The 16,977-nt window shown below is 38.9% G+C and overlaps 1 protein-coding gene across 1 annotated transcript; it reads right to left on the reverse strand.

Moving 5' to 3' along the window:
* Nucleotides 1–1,347: 1,347 nt before the first annotated feature.
* On the reverse strand, nucleotides 1,348–2,253 carry LOC146544705 (uncharacterized). The gene has a single exon (XM_085219933.1). The coding sequence runs from the start codon at nucleotides 2,251–2,253 to the stop codon at nucleotides 1,348–1,350; it is 906 nt and encodes a 301-aa protein (XP_085076059.1).
* Nucleotides 2,254–16,977: the final 14,724 nt, after the last annotated feature.

Here is a 16,977-nt window from a genome sequence, read left to right on the forward strand (position 1 = left end):
TTTTTGATTATTTCCCATTCATTGGTCACAAATATAAGGTGACTGCTTTTGAGAAGATTTTTCAAATTGCCCGCAGTTTTTTCATATACATAGTATGTGTCTCTGTATTTATTGGTGGACCTTTTGTTACCTTAAGCCTAATAGGACGTACGGTAATTTTTCTACCTCTTTGTCAGAATTGCTAGTGAAGATAAGTTCAGATACTCTGACATTTTTGCCAACTTCGAGTCTGTGAAATAGTCACAGTAAGTTATTTTCAACAAAGAAAAGTCTGCACAGTCAATATTATCAGCTCCTCCTTGTCTGTAATAGATTGCTGGGGAATGCATGTTTGTTCATACACCTTTTATAATCACAAATATGTAGGCTGGAAGGAATCTCCTAAGGCCTTCCAGTACAATCCTTGCTCAAAGCAGGTCAAATCAAATCAGGTTGCCCTACGTGGAGGCCAATTACATGTTAAACTTCTCAAAGTACCTACGTTACCAACAGTTAACTATTCCAGCAATTAACAAAAATGTCCCTTTCAATCTGACAAGAAAGACGTGCAGGAAAAGAAAAAATCTCTGTGGAGATGCTCAAAAAGTAAGCTAGCGTCATTTCCTTTAGTTGTTAGACATGAGTAGCAGTACACTTTCCATCGTGAAAAACGGCCAATTCACAGAGAGAGCTCTGAAGGCACAAGGGGAAAGTGACAAGAAAATAGCTGGCAAAAACTGGCTGTGAACTTATAGGGAACACTTTGTAGGGAAAAATGGCAGCTGAACCATTCAGACTGCTTGAGTAGAGAAAGATAAGCTTTGGCATCATTAGTTCATTTGGGAAGATTTCTCTTACCTTTTGGATTTGCATTGAGTAGGGTTTCAAAATCTGCAACTCACTTACAAGCTCAGATCTAAGCTATCCCATCTAAAAGGAGTCCAGATAACAGAGTCTTTGACGTCGGACTAACTAACCTGAAGTCTGAAGAGAGGGTGAGATCACAGCTCAACGGTTATCATCAAATGAAATTATTTGTGGCCCGGAGCTTGGAAGTAGGAGTGCAATTTAGCCAAGTCCTGGTTATCTCCTGCTTTTTGGAGCCCACAGGTATTTTGTTAGTGCTGTCATGAGTGCCAATGTACAGTTGCGGAAATAAAGTTGTGATACTACACCCTCCCACAGGATCAGAAGAGGGAGAAAGCTGCATGGGTAGGGACAGCAACGGCAACAGCCTTGCCAATAACAGAGACTTTTTCATTTTTTTTTTAAACTTATTTTTATTTTCTCCCCAAACAGCAGGCCGAGAGGTAGATGTTGGCCTCCCAGCCCGCTGGAGCCATGCTCTGATGGCTGTGGGATGACAGCCTAGTGCCGCTGCCGGGCCCGTCTCTTGCGGGGTGGGGGAGAATCCTGGGGGCTGCTGCGGGTCTTCCTCTTTGGGGGGCGCCGGGGCCCCCCACACAAGCGCTCTCTGCCCTGGGTGGAAGGGCCCGCTGCTACTGCCTCCCCTGGCTCCTCCTGCCGCTCTTCTGCAGCGGATGCAGTGGCCGTGCTGGGGTGCCCAGGTCCCCCAGTAGAGCTGCCGTGCAGCTCCTCAGTCCCTGAGGCAGGAAGATCCTGATGGGAGGCTCTGGCGTTGTGGCTGGCTGCAGGGCTGTCCTGCTGCCCTCCTACAGCACGGCCATCCCGGTGGTCCAGCTGCCGGCGGATCTCGGGGCCATACAGGGCTGTGGCGATGCTGATCAGGCGCTGTACAAAGGGCGCTACATCGCCACTGGTGATCGGTTGCAGATCCCTCACCAAGGCCTCTTGGTCCAGCCCATGCTGACATAGGAAGTTCACAGTGGTCCACTGTCCCACTTGCACTTCCCACCACTCATCGCTGGACATCTCCTGGATCTCTTCCTGCAGCCAGTGGAGCAGGGGTGCGAGGTCTTCCGGATGTTCATTGAAAAACGCAGCCCAGACCTCGGCTGGGAAGTTGTGCTCAGGTGGAATGAGCACTGGCTCTGCAGGCCCCTGCTTATCCTGCAGGCCGTCATCTGAGTGTCCCGTGGGCTCGGGGATGGAACACTCAAGATAATCATCATCCGACCTCACCGAGTAGCGGATGGTGATGATTTTGTGCCCACATACGGCACAACTCGGCTTCTTCTTAGCCCACCAGATGGCACAGCCATAGCAAAGCTGGTGGTTGCAGGGGGTCACAAAGGTGACATCCTCCCGAACCTGCCCGCAGACGGGGCAGGTCCAGTTGGGTGGCACTTCCATGGCCCCGGGCTCTGCGGTGGGCTGGGGAGAGCTGAGGTCGGGAAGCTGCTCCCCTCACTGGTGCTGCAGCAGGCAGAAGATATTACAATCTGCAAAAGAAAAAGAGAGGCCACAGTCGCTTGCTGCCCCAGGGGTAGGCAGCAGTCATGCCCCAGTCCCTCAGCAAGAAACCCTCCCGGTCCCTGTACCTGACCAGCTGCTGCAGCTGCCATGTCCTGCACCACTCACCTCTGCTGCTGCAAGTGCACCCTGCACGGCCCCAGCTGCCTGAGCCAGGCAGGCCTGGGGGAAACGCTGATGGGACTGTGGGATGGGCAGCAAGAACTGCTGCCAGTAGCTCCACAGCACAACCCAAACAAGTTGTTCAGTTCTCCAAGTCTTGCAGCTATGCTCAACTGGAGTCCACAAACGAGTGCACGCTGGCCTCTGCTTGCACCCAAATGTATCTACAGCGAGGGCTGTAGAGGTCACAGTCGTCTCTCGTTGACGTCACAACTCCTTGGTCGGTGACCTCACAGTCCATCACTGCACATACTGGGGCACCAGCCTGGGCCTCCGTCACCCTCCATCATTCCTTGATTTTCCTTTGTAATGGTCATATACTTGGGGAAATAAGAATTGCACATGGTTCTACTGCACGTGTAACTTGTAACCAGCTTGTCATTACTTGCTGCCACAAGATGACATGACAAAGCTAGACAGGGTCAATACGCAGCAATGGATGCTACTGAGGCTGGCCTGAGGATCAGCTCCTCAAAGTCCTTGCCTGCCCACACTGCGTGGATGATGGACTGCACGCCCCGTTTGCAGAGCGGGCACTGGGGCCTGCTGCTAGTCCACCACTGCATGCAGTGGAAACAAAACCACGCTGCTCCTGTTCTCCAGGCATACGGGGCAGTGGGTATCTAAAGCCGCTTCCATGCTTGCACCAGTTGCAGTGGGCATGGAGGAGTAGGACATGACAATTTGCTCCCCAACACTGATGCTGTGGCAGCAGGTGTTACACTAGAAGAGGACATGAGACCCCATGGACATGGGCTGGCCTGGGGAGGGCCCCTCCAGAAGCATCCCCCCAGCTGCTAGCATGAGGCATTGCCACGCTGCCTACCTGCACCGCTGCACAAGACTCTCCGCAATATCCCGGTTGCCTGCTCCCAGCAGGACCAGGGTAAAGCACAAGTGGCTCTGAGACGGCCGCTGAGAGCTGCGCTAGCAGCACCCAGAGCACGTTTCAGCTCCAAAGCTCGCCTTGTCCACACTCCAGTCCTCGCACACACGCTCGGTTGGAGGCCAGACACGAACTGATCGACTGGGCTGCTGCACCCGCATTAAAGCGGGATGGGCAGAGCAGTCACAATCCATCACACAGAGATGTCACAAACCATCGCTTGGCCACGTTGCTAGCGCTCACCTTCACTCAGGGACATCACCGCCCGTCCCACACTGATGCCGCCATCCATTCCTTAGTCATCACAATGAGCTGGCCTCACCTGCTGCACGTGTGCCTGCAGCACTCCAGCCCCAGCATACGTTTCTGAGCTTTCTCCAGCACCTCTGCTTGTTCCATTCCTCCCCACATCTCATGTGCTTGCCATCAGTGTTTCACACCAATCACCGGTGCCTGGGATATGTCTTCCCACAGGCCCCATTGGGTTGCCCTGGCTATGGCACGCAGACCCAGGCTTGTACAGCCAGAAGTTTCATTCAATAAAATATCACATTTCTCTCTGTCTCTTGGACTAGATTATTGTACAGGTCTTTTCCAGCTTTAATGATTCTATGATTCTTTTTTTTTTTCATTTACTTCCATAGAATTTACACTCTGTAGTATAGACTGGTTTTGCTTTTAATCTGTTCATATATACACAGTGAATACCCATCCTATCAGCATTACTCTTTACTGAACTCTAAGAACCTAGAGTCTTTGCCTACCTTCTCGTACCAATCTTCTCCAGCATATACCACTACGAAATATTTTTTTAATTCCAATCTTTATTCCAGTGATGTCAATTCCTTCCCTAATGTTTCCCATGTAAATAGAATAGTTCAGATCTATACTGTGACAAAAGACATTGTCTCAGACATTAAAAAAATAATAATTAAAAAAAAAATTGAATAGTTTGCATGTAAATGTTAAAACGGGGAATTGGACAAAAATATCCTCTGTCTGTGTGTAATTCACATTATTATCAACTTCATATTCAGCTAAATGAGAAGAAGTTGGGTAGCTGAAGAAAGAGGAAGCTAAGCAAGACTTCTTACCAGTCAAGAAAATAGATTTAGAAGTTAAGAGTCACTTAAACTGCTAATAAGAATAGCAAGCCATCAACAACCTGTCCTGTGGTAGTACTGACTGCTTATTCTAGGGCAACTACAACATACTAGTCCCCTCGTATTTTAAGTCTTTGAGTTTCTCTCTTTGTGAGTTTTCTGTCTAGACAGTAAAGCTATCAAATGATTTATCCTAGAGATGAAATGAGAACTTGAACTTTGAGGGTATTAGTGAAGACTGGGAGATTTCAAAAAAGCTTGATATGTCTTGTAATATACCTCTTTCAAGAAGATCAGTGGAATATGTCTATATTCCACGTTAAAGTAGTAGAATAGTTATTCATGTAACGCCTTAATTCTGTTCTCTATAGAGACAATCTGTGCACTAAGCCTGAAATGACCTCCTATACAGAGCTGGTTTGGGCTTTAAAAAAAAAATCTCCCCACAAGATAAATGTTTTTTTGTTTCTTTGTTTATTTCTTTTTTCTTGTCTTTGCAAACTGTTTCCATTTCTTCCTTTTCATAAGGTTTACCTGTTCTTACCCCAGGGAAGAATTTTCTCCCAACACTTTTGTTTCTGGGAGAATTTAATCTGTTCTTTAATCTTCTTAAGCAGAGATTCTCTTGGTAGGAAAAAAGATACCATAAAAAGAGTGATAGGATATTAATTAATTTTATCTGCAACTTTGGTGGGCCCAGATTACTCAGGCATTCCTTACTCATGAACTTCATTGTCATTCCAGTTGTGGCTTTACTTTTGAGATAGTGACCCAACGTGGTCTAGTAAGCCTTCTCAGCTGTCTCTCTGGGTTTCATGAATGCTGTAGACAGTTCTGCATTGCTTTTAAGGAAAAGATGTGTGGGGGGACATTTTGTATATTTTTTCCTACTGAACAGCAAATAAAACTCAGTGGAGTTCATTAATGCCCTGACAATTGGTTACAAGGAAAGGAAAGAGGGGACAGAAAAAGAACTCAGACCATGCTAAGTGATTCATGAGGAATTACATTGCAAACTAGTAATTTAATATGCTACTAATGAAAGTTAATTTTTCTTCATTTGGCAGGTTTTTTTATTGTAATAAATGAATGTGACTGTTTCCGTTCATTAATTCAGAGAATGAGAAAGAGATAAACATAATTTGACAGAAGTGCCTCCCTCTTGCAAGAGGTATTCTTACTCTCTTCTTTTTGTTGTGTTTTTGGTTTTTGTTTTGTTTTGTTTTGTTTTTTTTGCATAAAACCATTACACTTCTGTATTTATTGTTCAAGTAGGAGTAGGATTTGAAAGAGAGAAAAATTTATTTAATATCATTTGTGATCTGTGTTTTAATCGCTGATGGTTTGTTCCAAGGTGACTTTGTCATCAAGGCTTCTAGAGCAAGTATGCATTCTGTGGTACCACACAGTGCATAATATATTGAGTAATATAGAGGAGTAAAGATGGTTCCAGTGGTGGGTATATTTGTAGTGTTGCGTCCAATTACTTCCTGGTTGTATTGTAAAGGAGTTTTTGACTAAAAAAATGCCAAGTCTCTTAGAACTAGCGCTGTTTATGAGATACTTTGGGAATAACAAGGGATTAAACAGGCTTTAAACACAGTTAAAAACACACAGACCCCCTTTATAGATTTAATGTAAACATTCTCAGTCATAGAATTAATAAATTGCTCCAAGGAGCCTTTACCCTGGTGATGCATTTGCATTATTGCTTTAATATGCAACTAAACTTTAAAGGAATCCTGTAAAAAGTTTTGTTAATTATCAATTTGTATTAGCCTCCTGGTCTTACTGTTGCTAGAAGCCTCTATTAGTGTATGTTTTAATTCAGCTTTTTTGTTAAAGATTAATGATTTCTTTGACTTACAGTGAAAAAAAAATAGAGTGATTCCACAAAGGAGTTTTGACTAAAAGGGCAATGAACTCACTATATGAGCTACATCACAGCCTGTGGATTGTATATTAAAAAAATCCACGTTTACCTGTAGTGTTACCATACACCGGTTCCCTTGCTAAACATTTTTCTTTCCATATTACTTATGACATAATTAGATAGTTATGCATTCTTCTGCCTTCAGCTACACATTACTTGATTTCTGAAGTTTCTTTCTCTTAGGCTGAGATTCCTAGCTGCAGAACTGAAACAAAAGCTATGATATGGTTTTGAGTAGACCTCAGACAAATGAGCTATTTACCACTTCAAGTATCCCATTGCTACACATCATTATCATAAAACAAAGCTATTTCTCCTGCTAGTGTATAGAACTAAAGTGATTTTCTTCATGCTAGCCATATACTTTACTTAACCTATTTATTGACTTCTCCTGAAAAACTTTTTCTTCTCAGGCTTGTGTATTTCCTCAGCCATCCTAGCAGAGATCAGTAAGACGATGTCAGCATAAAAGACATCCCTGTCATAAGATCCAGTTTCTCACACCAGCGCCTTCTCCTGTAATATCTCTCCAAAATATTTAAATGAATCTGTTACAAATGGAACTGCAGATGTCTCCAGATGTTTTTTCCACCTTTTCTTCTAACATTTTTGGTGAAAGCAGCCTGTGATAGTGGGTACAGTGCAATGGCTATGAATCAGTTTCAAATTAAATGCTACAGCCCAGCAATTTTATTTGCTTTCAGAAAGAATAGCACAGATGTAAAAATGGCGTAAGTGACCTTAGGTGTCTGGAGAATTTCCAGCAGTTAAAAGAAATTTCTTTCTCTGCGATATATTATAGCTGGAAGAAAAGGTAAACAACTTAAATGTTTTCTTCACTTCTAAGAGTTCCTGATGCAAAATTTTAGAGCAATACTAATGTACCTTAAGATCATTCAATTTATACCATGCTCCTGTTGCAATGTGCTACCTTTCCTGTATCTGATGTTGGGGCAAGCTTGGACTAAATAGTGGAATGAACAGAATGTGGGGACAATATATTAGAAATCTAACCTAAATTACAACTATGAGTGTAAATATCTCTCTAGCACTATCACGGAGCATAAACTAGTAAATTTCTCCATATTCATAGACAGCTTGCTTTTATTTCAACAGGCTTTGGGACCTAATTTCACTTCCTCCCTGTCCAACCCTGCACCCTGCTTTTACTCCCCATAAAAAAAACCCCTTCCCTGAACTTTTGGAGTCAGGTGATCTCCCAAAACTCCCATGATGATGCAGATCCTTTATTCTTTGCAGGTGGCTACAAGATGACAAAATCACACTTGAATGCTATGCTGGTTACAGTGAGGCAGACTTTACAGAATAAAGTTGAACACCTGTTTTAGCTTTGCATAGGTGAACAGCTAGTTTGGAATGGATCCAGCTAAGGTGGAATTCCTCATCAGAAGGGTACCTTTCACAAGTGGAATGACGTGACATAAGCATATTCACATCATATCATACATTTCTGATTGTGGCCTGTTTCTTCTGTTGTGTTCTGGTGCCTTGGGAGCATGATCCAACTACTAAATAGAAACGATTTATCTGAAAATTCAATTTGACTTGAGTCCACATCTCATGAGGAAAAAAAAAAAAAAAAAAAAAAAAAAAAAGGAAGAGGAAGAAGAAGAAGGAGAAGAAGAAAAAGAAAAAAAAAAAAGGAGTATTCTTTGTGATTACTAATAATGAAATTCTGTTTAATTCTGTTTTTGAGAATTTCTCAATATCTGTATTATTAGATAGAGGCATTACTTCTGGGGTGCAAAAAATCTACCACATTTGATATGATGTCGTAAATAATTTCAGCCAACAGTCTTGCTAGTTCCCTGATTCAAGCATCATCACCTGAAATAGATTAAATTTATTGCTTTCTCAAGTTTTTCTCAAGAAAAAGAGACAAAAAATAATTTATTGTACCGCCTTTTGGTGATACCATTTAGATGCATCATTCTATCTTTCTCTCTGTACCTGGTGAGTTATAATGTTGTTTCTCATAATTCTGTCCATGTAGCAAAAAAAAAATAATAAAGTGGCCTTTTTATCTGATTATTTTTTTTTCTTCTTTTCTCTATAAATGATCAAACATCCTGCAATATTTGATGGCTTTCCTTTGTTCTTAATGTGAATACTTCAACAAATGAAATGCTTTTTATTGTCTTTTATAACATTTAATAGTTTTTAGCTACAGTTAATCATGCCAACTGAAAAGAACTACCTTTAAAGATTCTGTGAACTTGAAATACATTATATAAATGTTATTCATTGTATTCAGTGTTTAATTGCAGATGTATACCACAGATCTGGGGCCTAATTAAATTGATGTTTTATCTTCATTTGATTAGATTTTAATATCTGGAGTATCATATTATTTTAAGTTGCTTGAAATAATTATTTCTAGGTGTGATAGGTCCTAAATTAATAAATACTGGATAGCAACCATTTATGGTGCAGTACAGGCTAATAAACTATCAGTAGCAGAATCTGACACAAAGCTTAAGTTTGGTTCAGACTACAAAGACTAGGAAATGGAGTTTCAGATGTAACAACCTGCATATAAATTTGGAAAAGAATGCATAGAGAAATCCTAACTATGCTCCTGTAAAATAGCATCTGACATGGAATTGCATATGGAGCAAAGGTATGCCATTGAACTCCCCCATGAGGAAAAAATGGCACACACTGACGTTCATCAATGCTTGCTGAGCATTCCTGGAGACCTAACAGTGGATGTAAGCACAGTGAGGTGGTAGGCAGTGCATTTCACAGCAGTGGTAACAGTGATGTGAAAGACAAGACCTGTCCCAGACAGCCATTTAGATTTTTACATGCAGGCTTTTGTTCATCACTGATGAACATGCATAGCTAATGGTGGCAACTATGTTGAAAAACAGTGTTTTGTAGAAGAGAATTTGCTCTAGTAAATAATATAATAATAATAATGTATTTTGTATTCTGTATTGTTGTAGTTTCCATGAAAATTATTAGAAAGTATTACTTTCAGAGCAAAATATGTATAAATCTATTTAATCAATTTATTTGTAGAAAAATTAAAAGCACATACTGGTCCCTTTTTCAGGAGGCTCCTTCATAAATAATACAGATTGTGTAGCTTTATTAAGTGTCAAATATAACATTTTCCATATGGTGAAACATGTATAGACACAAGGAGATATGGAAAATATTTTCCAGCTCTTTACAGTTCAATGTGTATTTTCTGCCTCAGACTGAATTATTAAGGCCTATATCAACAGAAAAGTGTATTTAATTAGGTTATTTTCATTTCCCAGGTTACCACAGAGATTCATGATACTACAAAAGGAGCTGTTATTTATTTCTCTGGTAATATCTTTGTGTGGTGTTATAATGATCTCTTATTGTATTCTAGTGTATCCTGTGTGTCCTTTAATCCATTTGACCTTGTGTCCCTCCAGAAAAGGAAGAAATGGTTGATATTTTCTTCTTGTGGTCATTTATTATTAAACAGCATCTTAAAAAGCCTTGACTATGCCTTTATGTAGTGATTAGAGTAATGTAAATTTTACACCTTTACTTATAAGAATTACTTGCAAGTGAAAGCAGTACAAATACCAAACTTCATATTTGAACACTCATATCATAGACAGTCTACTCCCTTTCCTTAAATCCCACAGTTTTTTCTGCTTTTTATAAAACTAAGAATGTCATTTTTAATTGGTTTCAGAAATAGCTAGATTTCAATAATGGTACATAAAATAATGTTTGAGTTTTGTAAATTGCCTTGTAGTCCCATAAATGAAAAACATTAAAAATGTCAGGTTCTAATAGCTATTTGGTATTCCAAGAGTAAAAGGACTTCAATAAATATTTGTACAATATTTTTCAGTATAAAGCATTTTTTAATTTTCTTTTTCATCTTAGTTTCTTCTTAAAAATAGTGTTTAAATGTGTTTGTTAGGGATTCTCCTACCCTTCTTCACCCCAAAACATTGTTAAAATTACCCATTAGAGAAACAGTAATATCCAGTGTGATCTATCAGTCAGCAGAAGAAATGGCCAGCTGTGATCAGATTAGAGACACTCCATGAAAGAAATGCCATTAAGATGCAAACAGGATTTTTTTTTTTTAGTTACAATTAAAAGCACAATATAATATAATAACATTTAATAACTACAAATATTTTTTAAGAAGTTTGCATATTTGGATAATTATAATATTACTGTGATAGAAAATATGTTATTATAATAGCTCTGAAATATATCCCAGAATCCTTTGAAGATAAATGTATACTTTTGTCTAGACAAGAAAGGAAGGCATTAAAATATTACAAATATATTTTAATTGAGAGCTTTTTCTAACATGATAAATGTTGAAACCTTCTAAAGCAATTTGGCTGTCTACTTTTTATAGATGAAAGAGACCATTCATTTTGCCCACCATAGTGTGCATGGAGGAAAGAGGGTTCCTTTAGAAGTGTTCTCTTCTTTGTTCTAGTCATGTCACTTGACTGAGTGTTGTGGCAGAAGGTCTTTAGACTTGATTGGGAAACTATTCTGGATGGATCTCAGTTGCCTATATAGTCAGAGCTGTCTTCACCATTTTGTGTCCTTTGTGTAAGGAATCAAAAGATGTAGGCTGGGATGAGGATGGCGTTGGCAGTTCACAGATGTATGCACATATTCACCTCCATGCAAAAGAACATCTCTTAAAATTAAAACAGATCAAGGCAGAGAAGAATTATCATTGTACTTCTTGCAAGAGACAAAGAATGATGCAGTTTTCATTGTGTTAATTTACTTCAGATATATATATATAGTTGACCTCTGCCTTAGCAGAACCTGTTCATCTGATGTGAAAAAAAGGTTTGCTGCGCTTTCATTTTTTTTAATTTATTCAGAACTAATGGATTACTTCAGATAAGCTTTTGTTATCAGGTTGTATTTTTTTTGTAGTAGAATTGTCATTCATGTAGAAAAATAATTTCTTTGTTATACTATTGGCAATAAAGGGAAAATATTGCAGACCAGACGTATACACAACCTAGATATATGAGAAATGCTCTAGAATTTTTCAGTGGACAAGGACTGCAAAATTTTGCCATTAAAGGCAAAGAACAAAGTTTTTTGTAGCAGCATAGGGAGGAGTTATAACTCAATGCAAGCCCAAAGCCAAATTTTGCACAGGAGAAAAGGTATATTGATCTTTACTTTATCTAGATTACACAGAGACTGTATGAAAATAAATACGCTTACAGTTCTCAGTCTTTTTAAAAGTATTGTGTGAAATAGCCTACCTGTACTTGTTTTGACCTGTTGTTCAATCACTAAAAACATTAAGTACATGCCAGAAATCTTTGGAAGAACATGTAAATTTCCTCCGAGACAAAAGTTTAAAAAACAGTTCTAGCAATTACTAGAGATCTTATTCTACCAAATAGTTCATTACCTGAGGCAACTGCAACCTGAGCTTGTAGTTGTCATTGAGTTGAATCACATGGCCTCAACAGAAAAGAAATACATTAAATAGGACAAGAGATGAAAGTAAGGATTTATGTGTATGAGATTTGCCTCTGCATCATTATATGTAATAGAACAGAAGTCTTCTTATAATCTTCTGAAAGTCTATAATTTAGATTGAGCAAATTATATTCTATGGTATGTGATTTCCAGAATTTGTGAGTTTAGACTTCACAGCTGAAGTAGTTTCCACAATATTCTGACAACTATGCCCAAAAGTTGTGAAAATCTTTCCTACATCAAAATAAAACAAAACAACAAAAAACAGGGTTTCTATTTGCAAGATTCCTGGAAATTAGTTGGTAAGATCAATATATTTTCTCAAAACTATTATTTTGATGGCCAGGTTTTTGTTTCAGTTTTGGTTTTGGGCTATTAGGCTGTTTAATTAGTTCAGTGTACATTAAAAATGGTTATTGGAAAAGTAAACAAATGAGAAAAGTGTTTCTTCAATGTTAGGAAGATTCTATGAGACTTGAGGGATACTTAATGAAGACATCAGTAAATGGAAGTTGTCAATGGAAATTATGAAGCTCTTAGAAAATGATCAGAGACATTATATAGAACACAGCTCCACAGATATGGAGGTTGGCAGCCCTGCCTGTGGCAGGAGAGTTGGGGCTTGATGATCCTTGAGGTCCCTTCCAACCCAAGCCATTCTATGATTCTATGATTCTATGAACTTGAAGGGTTCTGTTGATGTTTGCCTGCACTGTGTTTTTGTAGTGAAATGATATTGCAGGAAAACTTAAATTCATCTGTAAAAAAAGAAAATGAAAATAAAAAGAGATAATCAGTTCACTGCTGCTTATCTACAGAAGTTTCAGAAACATTCAGATCTGTAGGATTTATGTATCAGTTTAAGTACAAAATAAATAAATAAATAAATTTGCCAGTTGTAGAGGGGTCAATAGCCTGACCATTAAACACAGGTTCTAGCCTCAAGCATAGCTCAGGGTACTTCATTTTACTAAGGATGAAATGGACTATGTGGGCTTGGCCTGAATTTATGCAATAAACTACAATTTACCTTGTAGAATGTAGATTTAGATGTGCATGTACTTCTGCATGCTTCGTTTTCCAGGAAAATAAGATTATGAGCAACTGTTGAGAATATTTCAAAGGGAAATGGCAAGCCAAGGTATGCACTGAAGTTTTCTCATATTTTTTTTTATATTTTCAATAATCCTGAATTTTTATATTCTATCTTCTAAAATGTTGTGAACAATTTGAAACAATTTAAGAGTAAGATAATGTCTGTCAAAGCACAGTAATAAATTGTATTTTTCTCACTCAGATAATATAAATTGAAAAAAAAAAAACAACCAAGATGGAAACAAAAAATGTAATAAGGAATGCTAAAATCACATTTCTGTATCAAAGCTTTCTTCTCATTCCCTGCCCCTTCTGTGTTTAAAAATAATAATAATAATAATTAAAAATAAAAAGGTGGAGTAAAATTGCCTTCTTTCATATGTGAGAATGCTATGAGATCTCTAAGATCATAGTTTGTTATGAATGCGTAATTACTTAAAGTGAAGCCTAAGTAAACCATAGATAATCTATAAATTATATGCTCATACCACAGAACAGCATGTGATTTTGATGTTTAAGATGGGCGTGTGCCTGTGAAGAGATGAGTGGCAGCTGTAAAACTGAACATAATTTACCACTGAATCCATGAGGTAGGTGAGGTTCCAGCAACCTTAGGGCAAAACAGCCCATGTTATTCAGTCTCTGAAAAAAGGCCTTTGTTCATTCCTGACAGCAGAACTGACAACTATTAGATTTGTGGTGGAATCTGTGGTCTGCAACAAGTGAATGAGCTCCTGGTGCTTTACCCTCCTATTCTTGACGCAAATTCATGAGAAATCAGCCCAAGAGGTGAATGCTGCAAGTCTCAAAGATCACAAAACTTAGAAAAATAGTTACATTTTGCCCTTGCCTGCATTTTTATCTTAGATCATAGAATCACAGAATCATTAAAGTTTTAAAGACCACTAAAATCATCTAGTCCAACCATCTGCTTGTGTCTGTGACTGCTTTAAACCATGTCACTCAGCAAGATAATCACCCTTTTCTTGAAAACATCCAAAGAAGGTGACTCCACTGCCTCCATGGGCATTCTGTTCCAATACCTCACCACACTGTGAGAAGAAATTTTTTTTAATAACCAACCCAAACCTCCCCTGGCACAACTTGAAACAATTGCCTCTTTCAAGATGACAAAGGCATCTGTGCTGTCCATCCTGCCTCACTTTTCCTGTGAAACTCAACAGTTATTATTTAGCTCCAAGGGCTGTTTTTCACAATATTTCTTTTACTTCTTATAGCCTTTGCTTCCTTTGATAGCTACTGTACAACAGTAATATTTTTCATGAATATCATAAATCATTTGAGAATGCAGTTGATAGGAAGAGCGACAAAAAAGATTGTGATACAGCTGCTCCGTTTGCACTGCACAGTGCATAAGAGTAGGAACAAGTGTGTACAGCAAACTAATTGATGCTGATGACCCAGTGTACAATCTGCATGTGTTTTGAGGGAGTTTATACTGAAATGTGTCTATTCTGATCCAAATGGTTGTGTGTTCCTGTGTGTCTCACTCTCCAATGTAAGCAGCAAAAATAGGATGATGAAAAGGAAGAGACAATAGAAGAACAAAGCTCTTTCACAAGCATGAAACAGATTATGTTGATGACGTGTAGCTAAGCAAGTGAAAGATCCATGCCTCAGTTTCTGAACTCCTGCTTCCAGGCTTTCACTGATCATGTTTAGAGTTTGATGTCCTGTAATACCAATTCACTTTGAAGAGTTTAATCTTCCTTATAGTTAAATCTTCCTTTCAAAAATCATTTTCTGATTACTGTGCTGGCCCAATTGCCTGACAGTGCTTTGTATCTTAATGTTACTTTCCAGGAGATTTAAACTAAGGAGTCTTTCCTCTTTTGTCAAAATAACTTTACTAAGTGTCTCATATGGCAGGAGTCAGCTTTACTTGCTCAATATCTCCCTTCTACTATTACATTTATGTCTGAGCTTGTCCATGCCTGAGTCATTGTTGAGAAAAATGTTGCAATCGTTGTTCTTTGAGAGTTATTGTTGTCATCCTCATTTTGATGAGAATCAATTAAATCTTGTTAGTAAGACATGTTTGGACAGTAGGAGACTGCCTTGTAGAAGAATAAAATTCAGTAAAGGTGATAATAATTCACATCAAGAAACCTCATGAACAGCTTTATGAAGTTCAGTCTCCTTCTAAAAAGAGGTTGCATTATTAAAATAGAGACAGAGAAGCAAGTCAGCGTACCTAAGATCCTAAAATATTCGTACATCTGTTGGTGGAAGAAATGTTTTTAAATTTTCTCTTCTCTACTCTCCTCTTCCTTTTTTTTTTTTTTTTTTTTTTTTTTTTTTTTTTTTTTTTTTTTACTGCTTGACAAGGAATTTTAGCATTTTGAAGGGCTTGCTGGAATATATATTCTCTGATCATTCCTGATCTGTCTTTCTTTGTCCTGTCTTTGCCTGGAATGGAAATTGAAGTCTCCTGAAAATCTCAAAGATGAGCAAATTGGAAATTCTGCTTTGAGAAATTGAAAATGTTTATTTCAGAACACCAAGAATTCTATATTCCTTTTACCTTCTACAGGCATTTTAACTGTAAAGATATTTTACATCAGCTCAAGACTGTGGACGGCGTAATATTGTTTGTTTCTTAAATTTGCCTTGAAAGTTGCATGGAACAACTCATATTCACACGGCCATTACCTACATTTAAGCTAACCATTTTTGATATGTGTCTTCTGCCTTGATGTTAACTACTTTTCATATTCTCTTCATTCTTAGTATGATGCTATCAGTTGTCTCAGATTCTGCACCTACTATGTCATCAAAAGTTTCTGTGCTTCCCTTTTAATATGTATACTAGTTCTTACAGAGCCACAGACTTACAAGTTGATCCAGACAAACAAATCCTATTTTCCTTGTCTATTTGAGTTTCATAGCCTGAGGTGCATATGACCTAGACTTAAATGCTATCAACAATTTGTCACTTGATGATTTTATACTATTAAACCTGTTTGCATAGTGCTTTTATTGCAAAATACCTGTCTTTCTGTGTGGAGTGTCACAGATAAATATGGTAGCTGCTGATGAAGGCAACTAGAAAAATATTAACTCATGTGGGCTCTCTACATTAGTGAAATACAATAATCCCATGAAAAACTGGTCCTCTCCTGGAGACTAGTGACAAGCAGTGTTCATCAGATATTGGGAGCATCACGGTTTAATGTCTTTGTCAATGGCATGGACAGTGGGATTGAATCCACCCTCAGCAAGCTGTGTGGTGCATTCTACATGCTGGAGGGAAGGACTGACTTCCAGTGAGACCTTGAAAAGGAGTTTTGAACCTCATGAAATTCACCAGGTGAAGTGCAAGGTCCTTCAGCTGGATCAGGGCACTCTCAAGTATGAATGGAGACCGGGAAAGAGTGCACTGAGAACAGCCCTGAGGAGAAGGACTTGGGAGTGTTGGTTGTTGATAAATTTGATGTGAGCCAATATTGTATGCTTGCAATCCAGAAAGCCAACTGTATCTTTGGCTGCATCGAAAGAAGTGTCACTATCAGGGCAAGGGACATGACTGTCCCCCTCTACTCCACTCTTGTGAGACTTCACCTGCAGTACTGTGATCTGGAGATCATAGCATAAGTAGGACATAAACCTGTGGGACCAATTGCAGGAGAGGACCACAAAAATGATCAGAGGAGATATGAAAACAGGCTGAAAGAACTGGGATTGTTCAGCTTGGAGAAGAAAAAGCTCCAAGGAGACCCTACGAGCAGAGTCTCAGTAACAGTAGGGGGCCTACAAGAAAATTGGAGAGGTGTTGTAGGCATAGGAACAGGGGTAAGGGCTTTAGTTTAATGGCTTTAAACTAAAAGAGGATAGATATACATAAGTAATTAGGAAGAAATTATTTTGTACAAGGGTGGTAAGGCACAGAAATAGGATGTCCACAGAAA

Source organism: Meleagris gallopavo, chromosome 3 (assembly GCF_905368555.1).
Source record: "Meleagris gallopavo chromosome 3, MGAL_WU_HG_1.1, whole genome shotgun sequence".
NCBI classification, from domain to species: domain Eukaryota; kingdom Metazoa; phylum Chordata; class Aves; order Galliformes; family Phasianidae; genus Meleagris; species Meleagris gallopavo.

What these genes read in the sequence shown, in the direction of transcription:
- LOC146544705 (XM_085219933.1), bottom strand. Translation starts at nt 2,253, where the DNA reads ATGGAAGTGCCACCCAACTGGACCTGCCCCGTCTGCGGGCAGGTTCGG.